Source organism: Apteryx rowi, unplaced genomic scaffold (assembly GCF_003343035.1).
Source record: "Apteryx rowi isolate R43461 unplaced genomic scaffold, aptRow1 scaffold_246, whole genome shotgun sequence".
NCBI lineage: Eukaryota > Metazoa > Chordata > Aves > Apterygiformes > Apterygidae > Apteryx > Apteryx rowi.
The window spans coordinates 1060344-1068927 of NW_020448819.1; the positions used below are offsets into that span (position 1 = coordinate 1060344).

The following is an 8584-nucleotide window of genomic DNA, read 5'->3' on the forward strand; positions in this document are numbered from 1 at the left end:
AGCCCTACAATATCGTGCTACCAAAGTTCTCTTGTCTGTCACCTTTTAAATATTTTAATCTGAGATTCATTAAAAGCTGTCTCTTCTGCTCTTACTCTTTGGATATGAACAGATTTGTTAAATATTTTATTTCTAACCCACCCACGAAGTTGCATTCATTTACATAACTTAATGAAGGCTGCATTATTCATTGAACTTCTCATATAACATTTTTCATAAAAGACATTATTAAACAAGCGAAGCAAGCCAGTCTAGTAATGAGCCTTCTCTAAACTTGCTGCCAGTTACGTTTCCTTACTCCTAATCTATCACTCTAATGGTTGCAACTAATAAACTTTTCGAATCTTTGCTGCTAATCTGTATATGCTTTGCATTGCATGCTGGATGTATAACTTGACAGAGAATTTACAATACAAACCACCTGGCAAACAAAACTCTCTGGATTAACAAATGCTATCCAAACGTACACTCTCTTTTTTGTTATAAAGAGAGAAGACAATTATATGTAACACAGTACCTTTAACCCATAAATAAAGTAATTGATTCGGGCCTGGGACATAATCTCCTGAGCAATATGTCTCAAATACAGTATTTGTGACTGCCTTTAATTTCAGAAACATTGCCAAAAACCAATGGGTTAGAGTTTGGTTTACATGAATAGAGAGACAGGCTTGTTTTGGGATCCTGTGAGACTGTTCTGGCAAAGATGCTGTATAACAAGTTTAAGGTAAAAAAAATCTGAAATGGACTGCTTGCACTTACACTGCTTTATCCCTGTTTTGGGACCAAGTCTAAAGTAATTGTATTTTCAGGGAGTCTGAGCAGTGGAGTTCCCTCTGAGACAGATAGCAGCTTTTGAGTATTTATACCTCATATAATCAACCCAAGTGTAAAAATCAAGATACGGATTTAGGGGCCTAATTTTATGCGCGTTAGTTTAAAACTACTAGGGCAGATTCCTTTATCAGCATTCATCCTGAGCACCTCTGCTGATGTGTAGAATTAACAAAACCAACAGCAGTCTGTTTTCAAAGATGACTGGAGACAGATTTGTAAAATCAATTAAAAAAATTTCCTGTAGCACTTAGGAAGAAACCGCTTGAAAGTCAAGGATGGAATATTTTACATATTGTTAAGTACTTTTCTCAGTACCTCTCCAAAGGTTATTCTAAATCATTGACCAGAATAAAATAAGAAAACATAGGAAAGATTGAAATGGGGGTAGAAAGAAGGGCAGCCTTTTTGTCAGCCTCTCATCTTGCAAGGTGTAGAAAAAGATTCCTGTAGAAAAGGCACAAAAAAAAATCAGTCAGAGAAGTAAGTGCAATACCTGAAGTATAAAAGGCTTGAAGCCATATTGTCTATTCAGTAGCTGTTTTTCTGAACCAAAAGAAAAAAAAAAACCCTTCTCAGCTCAGCTGCTGAAAGTAACATGACTTTTTATAACAATTTCACTAGGACAAACTGAAAGAAATTTTGATTAAATCATTTTTATCAGCAATATTCTTTTATTTCTAATGAATCTGAAGCATTCATCTGCATATTTTTTCATATTCATGTAACCATTTTCAAAAGTCAACACTTACCTATTCTGACCTTGCCTGAAAATACCATTGCCTTTCAATTGGGAATCAGTTTAGCAAGCGACGTTCCTCGATGTCAGTTCACCAGCGTAGTTCTTTGATGTCATTTGTACTCATGAATGAATATAGCTGCATATTGTTAAGCAGAAACACAACTTAAGCATCACACAGAGACTTCAGAAACTGAAGCACTGGTGATACTGCTGGCTGGCAGGAGCTATAGTTCACGTGGGTCAGGAGAAGCTGGGCTTCCAGTAGCCCACCTTACCCTCAGAGAATAAACACAGAACTACAAATAAAGCCAGGCTTTTCACTCCAGACATAGTACCTCCTGGGGCATCTGCATTTTTAAAGATAGACCTAGTCAAAGTTTTGGGTTTTTTTTAATGGCAGGTTAGGTAAGACAAGGAATATGAGACACCCCAAAAAGGTCTGATTATGAGCAGGGAGTGAGCACTCCCCCAAATCAGGCCTTTGAATGTTTTAGACTGTGTGTCTTGGACCTCCAGTCACTTAACAAAACACATGGTGACATTTGCAAAATGCAAGTTAGAGGGTGGCTCTAGGAACAACCTGTTGGCAGTGGTGGGGTTAAAGCAGTTGTGTTCTCTTTTTCCCTCTGCATGCCTCCTCTTCCTCCCCAACACAAACATGACCATCCGTGCCATGAACTGGGCTAAGGACCTGGTCTGGCTGGAAAACAGTTGTGGGGTTTTTGGTTGATAACTTTTCAGCTGGCTCAGTTCCCTGCTCCACAGCGATGCCTTGGCAGGGCTAGAGGTGCTGGAGCAGGTCTGTCCCCGGACGGCACCCAAACCTCCACGCCTGCGCGCCCCGGCCGGGGCTGAGCAGGCAAAGCAACTTATTCACACCAGAGCTCGTTCGAAACTGGTTCGCAGCCAGCAGCTAACCTGTCAAGATCCAGCTGCACAGAGGAGATTAGCAGGGGCTGTAAAACCTGCTCAAGAAGTTGGGCAAATACTTCAGCAATTAACCCGCACCGAGCTCCCTATTCCTGCAGCTACACTGCTGCCACTGCTTGGGACGGCTTGTTTAAAGCTACCTCGGCGATGCCTAAATTACACAGCAGTGATAGATATTTAACTACAGAGATAAATTATACAGGGGCAGTGCCTAACTTAGGGTCATGTTGTCATGATTTACAACAGCTGAGGATGTGCCCCCAGATGTCCAGACAAAATCAAATAAGAGTATGGGTTTTTCTTCCTGCAAAGATAAAAGCATTGCAAACTCAGAAATAAAAAAGGAAACAGAGAAATGCATGTACAGTCTTAAACTTACACTGTGAAAGAAGCATATATTCTCCAGACACCACTTAGATTCCCACTCTTTATAAAAAGAAAATAGAAACTAAAATAATATGAAGATCATGTAAAAAGTCCCCACATGTAAAACTCAACTAACAGTCGTCAGTTAAAAATAAGCAAAGTTTCTGTAGAACGTCAACAACTCTTTGGATTTGCAGAATGTTGTCATGTTAAAGAAGAACACATGAATGAGGAATACCAAGACAAGAGCCTTAGCATTACCCAGATTTCAGGATCACCTCCAAATTAGGATGAGCATTTACAATTTTCCACTAGTAGACCGGTAATAAAGGGGTCTTAAACTTAGGTTAATCATCAAATCCCTGAAAAGCGTATTAGGGTAGGATGTTCACACAGCAAAAATTATTTAAGATTTTAAACATTGCCAGGAAGACTCAGGCACGATCTAAAAAGAGTACTTTTTGCATTCTAAGATTTAAAAAAAGTTAAGATGAAAAAACTATGATAGCTATACTCATTTTTATCATACCTAGGTTTTATCTAATGTCTTACATTAAGAAGTTTGTGTTTCCAGTTAGCATTTTAAATACATATCAAATGAATTAGAGAGACATTCCTTTAAAAAACAAAACAAAAAAAACCCAAAGACCCTCATGGATGCTATTAAACACCTGCAGAAATTTAGAGCAACTTAACTTCATCCTTAATTTTGATCTTGGGAAAACTTAATGAAAAAGTGACTGTTTTCTAGAAGCAAACAAAAAAATTAAATTATTCTATATGGTGCTGTAAGTGTTTGTGACACCGAATTACATTAGTTCACTTTGTAGATGTTTATAGAGACAGCCTATGTTGTTTGACTTTTGAGGGAAGACTAATAGGTGTAGTGATGGGGGGGGTGAGGGGGAGAAAAAAAAAGAAAAAAAAAAAAAAAAGCTTATGGTTAAGCCAAAACAGAGGTCATGCCTAGGGCATTTTATCTGCCCTGCTTACACACCCCTAGGGAATTGCATCTCAACAGTTGATTCTCTGTTAATCAATTCACATTAGTGGCCGCCTTTTAGTTTTCACTTTGCTGAATTCCAGGAAAGAAGTTCTCAAACCAGACGCGCGCTCTACCTCCGACCTGTGCACAACAGTGGCATTTCAAGACGAAATCGCAGCAGATTATTTGCTCCAGCAGCTGATAAGAGACACCTTCGTAAGTCAAGGTTCAGAGACAGGGGACTCAACACACAACAAGATCCAGTGGCCCGTTTATACACGTCAGGAGTAATATGGGAGGAGAAGAGCTTTAGGAAATATTTTCTTCTTGACCCATTTTCTCTGGCTAGAGAAAAAGGCTTACGTTAAAAGCTATTCTTCCACTTTAGCTTTTGCGCTTGCTATGTCTCAAGACTACACGCTGGAGAAAGAGCTGCGCCACCTGGCCGCACCACTTGCCATCACTTCATACTGTTTTTTGTGAGTTTATATGTTTTTGCACTGCTTTTGCCACTTGGAGGGTAAAATTTAGAATAATTTACCATTTACAAGTGGGAACTACATTTGTGCTGGGGGTGGGGGGGGACAAGTTATGTGCATAATAGGGATAGAGAACAATTCATTCACAAAAACAGATCTGACTTCACATCCAAACCTTTTAGACCCATTTTAACTTGTTAAGCTACTCTCTAGCATACAGGCAGATCTTCATACAGAGAATCTTCAAAAATAAACTTTATTATCAACTTAAAATTCACACATTAAACATAAGATCTAGACACAAGTAATACTGAAAACATTCTCAAACAATAACCATTTAGGTAATTTGGATGAGTAGCTAGTTACCATTTTTTCAAATGCCTTTAAGAATATTTCATAATACATACACTGTCCTGAAATGTCTTCAAACACTTAGCTGGTCAGCTTTCAGTAACATTTTTAAATAGGGGAAAACTTATTTCTATAGAAATAACATTATCTAATTATGAATCAGAGACCCATAATTGTAGTGCTTGGAAAAAATATCATAGCCTTTTGAAATATTTAGAAGACATAAATAACTATTATACATTTACAAGTTTAAATATTTAAAGGCCTTTGTCACTATAAAAAGGTACTTTGTACATACTAGATGCTATAGGAATCCAGCCAGAGGCAGGCGTTGAACCCTCAGATTTGGCCACTGAAGCCTATGAATTTGGTAGGCAGATTGTCCACAGGGTACACTATAGGGCCCGTTTTCATTGTAGGAGGTCCATTTAGCAGCTGCCAGTCACAGCTCCGAGCCAGCTCCACCGTAAATATTTTTAAAAGGACTTTCGCAAACTCTTTGCCTACGCAGCTCCGCAAGCCCCCGCCGAAAGGGATGAAACTGAACCTAGAGGAATCCTCCGGAGACGGAGCCATGAAGCGATCCGGGTTGAATTCATCCTTGTCGGTAAAGAGATCTGCCACATCGTGGGTATCGCAGATGCTGTAAATAACATTCCAGCCTTTAGGGATCTGGTAACCCTGTCAAGGGGGAGAGAAAGGAGTCACGAGGTGCCCGACTGTATTAAATGAGCGGAAACCTCGGCACGGGATGCGTTGCTGCACCCCACCTCCCTCCTGGCTTACTGCAGGTCACTCCAGCTGCTATGCTACCCGAATCCGCAGTGCTCTGCGGCTGCTCTGAGGAGTCCAGCCCCAGCCCCAGCCCCAGCCCCGCTTACGTTGAGCTCAAGGGTCTTGAGCGCAATCCGAAATCCCCCGGGAACAGGTGGGCTCAGCCTGAGGGTCTCTTTGATGACGCAGCCCGTGTACTTCAGCTGCTCCAAGACCTCCATGTCCAGCTGCTTGTCTTGGTGGGAGCCGCACAGCAACCCCTAGGAAGGAAGACGCTGCCGTGGCGTTTGCCGAACCGGCGGCCGGAGCTCCCTGCACCGCAAAGCGGCCGCCCTCAGGGAGCGACGCTTTCCTGCCACCCCCGAAGCGGGGCCCCACGTGGGCCGAGGGGAGCCCCACCTGCGGCACAGCCCCAGGGTCCCTTCCTACCGCCCGCTCCTGCGAAATGGCTCTGGGGGAGGCACCCACCTTCACCTGCAGCTCTTTCCGCACTTTCTGCAGGACGTCGTGGTGGAGCCCCAGGAAGGCGATCAGTGACGTGGCAGCACTGGCGGTGGTTTCGTGGCCCCCAAACAGCAGCTCTGTGGCAGACTCCTTCAGTTCCTTACACAGGAGGCAGAAAAGGGATAAAACGGGCCTCAAACAACGCCTCCCCCAGGCCCAGTCCACCACCTTCCCCGAGGGAGACAGACCAGCCGCCCGGAGCAGACGCCCGAGGGGCTGGGGGGGGATGCTAGGCTCCCTGCTCCGCGAGACGCAGCCCTGATCCCGTGCTCCCCGTCCAACAGCCTGGTTGCAGCCTGTGCCCACAGGAGCGCAGCGTGCGGCCTGAGCTGCTTCCCTGCACGGGGAGAGGAGGCTGCACCTCCTGCTCTCTCCGTACGGCCCCCAAAGGTAAGCATGCTGCCGCCAGGGGGAATGGGGGGAAAGGGCCGGATCCGGCCCTGGGGACCTGGGCGCAAGCCTCTCACCTGCATGTTGAGCTGCTCCCCGTTGCCCTGCGTGTGCTCCATCAGCAGCTGCAGCGCGTCCTTGTAGCCACCCTCAGGCTCCTTGCGGGCCATCTTGGCGCGGATGTTCTCCTCGATCTTGGCGTGGATGATGTTGCGCGCCCGCAGGCCCTGGGCGGGAGGGCATGGGCCTCAGCCCCCGGGCGCCCACGGGGCCGGGGCACCCCCTCTCCTCCCAGCCCGCGGGGAGCCTTACCCGGTAGAGCCCGCTGAAGGGCACGTCGATGGGGAGGGAGAAGAGGTTGCGGATCATCTCCTCGAAGGCCTCCACCAGCTGCTGCTCGCCGTCGGGGCCGGCCTGGCGGGGCTGGAAGCCCAGCAGGATCCTCATGGCGATGCGAAACATGAGGCGCTTCACCTCGGGGTACACCAGGAGGCAGGGCCCGGCGGCGCCCAGCCACCGCGCCAGGCAGGCGCTCACCTCCTCCTGGATGACGGGCACGTAGTGCTGCAGGGCGTCCCGCGAGAAGGCCCGCATGATCACCTGCCCGGGGGGGGAGGAGGAGGAGGAGGAGAGGGAGGAAGGGGAGAGGGGCTCAGCCGCGGCGTCGCGGGGCGGCGTCGCCCGCTGCCCGCCCGCCCGCCCGCCGTCGGGGCCGGCCGTACCTTTTTGCGGTGCTTGTGCTGGCCGTCGTGCAGGTTGGAGAGGCAGCCCGAGCCCAGGATGGTGCGCACCGAGGCGGGCCACTGCACCGAGACCAGGCGGTGCTCGCCCAGCAGGATGTGCCGCACGTTCTCGGCGCCCATCACCCGCACCGTGGGCCGGCCGAAGAGGTGAGTCTTGTAGATGAAGCCGTATTTCCTGCGCTTCATCTGCAGGAATTTCCGCCGCTGGGGAGGGGGAGGAGGGGAGGAAAAGAAAAAAGAAAGAAAGAGGAGAGGCAGTGAGAGCAGCTCTTGCCCACCTGGGCACGGGAGCCCGGCAAAGCCGCCGCTCGTCCCCATCCCCGTCCCCGTCCCCTGCAGCAAGAGGAGGGGCCGGGGCGCCTCTCCGCTCCCTGCGGCACCGCCTCGCCTCACCTGCAGCACCATCTGCAGCGTCTCCCCGAAGAAGGGGAGCCCCATGGTGCCGGGGGGCAGCGGGAGCGGGCAGCTGCGGTCGCGGCCGCTCACGCAGTACAGGTCCCAGAGCTTGACGGCGGCCAGGAAGAGCAGCAGGGGCAGCAGGAAGGTGCACAGGGCGCTGGCGACCAGGGCCGAGAAGCCCATGGCTGGGCAGCGCGTCCCGCCCGGCCCCCCGGGAGCTCCGAGTGCGCGGGCCGCGCTCGCCGCCCGCCGCCTTTTATACCCTTCCCAGGTCGCTGCCCACCCTACCTTGGTCCGATCAATTAGTTCACCCAAAGTTCATCTTTAATTGCGGATTGCGGCCTGGCTCCTCCCCCCGAAATCTTTAACCGTTTGCTTTGCGCGGCGCATCCTCCCCGCCGCAGACGGCGGCCGGGCTCGCTCCGCTCCGCGCCGCAGCGGGACGCCGCTGCCGGGGCCGCCGCCGCCGCGGATTTACCGCCGCCGCGGATTTACCGGGGCCGCTCGCCGGGGACCCGCAGGCTGCGCCGGGGCGGAGAAACGCGCCGCTGCAGCGCCGCGGTACCCGGGGCGCCCCCGGGCCGGCGCCGCGGCGCTTTGCGAGCCGAGCGCTGTGTCGGAGGGGCGCGGAGCGGAGCGCTGTGTCGGAGGGGCGCGGAGCTCCTTCCCCGCTCCCCAGCCGCGCCGAGTGGAGCCGCCTCCGCCCGCCCGGCGCTGCCGCTGCCCGGGAGCGAGCGGGCGGCCGGGCCGGGGCCGGGGCCGGTGCCGGGTCCGGACGGGGCGGGCGGTCCGCTTCGCCGGGCTGAGCCGCGGCTGTGCCATCGCGGCGGAGGAGCCTCCGCTGCTGTCCTCTGGTTCACCTCGAAGGCCCGGCTTGTATTTCTGCCCGTCCCCGGAGGAAGGAGTAGCGGGCTGCAGTCCGTCGCGGCCTCCCGATGCAGGTTCAACCGCGGGTCACCGAGGGAAAGGGAGGTGAGCGAGGAAAGGCAACACCCAGCCCCCGGGAGCCGCTGCTCGCCCGGGGCTCGCCGCTCCCCTGCGGCCGTCGGGGCTGCCGCGGCCGGGAAGAGGCGCTCGGGGGCAGCGG

General features: G+C 50.8%; 1 protein-coding gene across 1 annotated transcript; it reads right to left on the minus strand.

Moving 5' to 3' along the window:
• Window positions 1–5017: 5017 nt before the first annotated feature.
• Window positions 5018–7686, minus strand: LOC112966507 (cytochrome P450 26A1). Its single transcript, XM_026066691.1, has 7 exons — window positions 7492–7686; window positions 7078–7302; window positions 6668–6955; window positions 6433–6582; window positions 5930–6064; window positions 5569–5721; window positions 5018–5368 (listed from the first exon to the last, which is right to left on the minus strand). The coding sequence occupies exons 1-7, from the start codon at window positions 7678–7680 to the stop codon at window positions 5027–5029; spliced, it is 1482 nt and encodes a 493-aa protein (XP_025922476.1). The 5' UTR covers window positions 7681–7686; the 3' UTR covers window positions 5018–5026.
• Between the last annotated feature and the right edge of the window lie 898 nt (window positions 7687–8584).

Coding starts and splice junctions, on each gene's coding strand:
- LOC112966507 (XM_026066691.1), bottom strand. CDS start 7,680: ATGGGCTTCTCGGCCCTGGTCGCCAGCGCCCTGTGCACCTTCCTGCTG. Junction 5,722..5,929: donor GGAAAGAGCTGCAGGTGAAG/GTGGGTGCCTCC, acceptor CTTCCTTCCTAG/GGGTTGCTGTGCGGCTCCCA. Junction 5,369..5,568: donor TCAAGACCCTTGAGCTCAAC/GTAAGCGGGGCT, acceptor CCCCCTTGACAG/GGTTACCAGATCCCTAAAGG.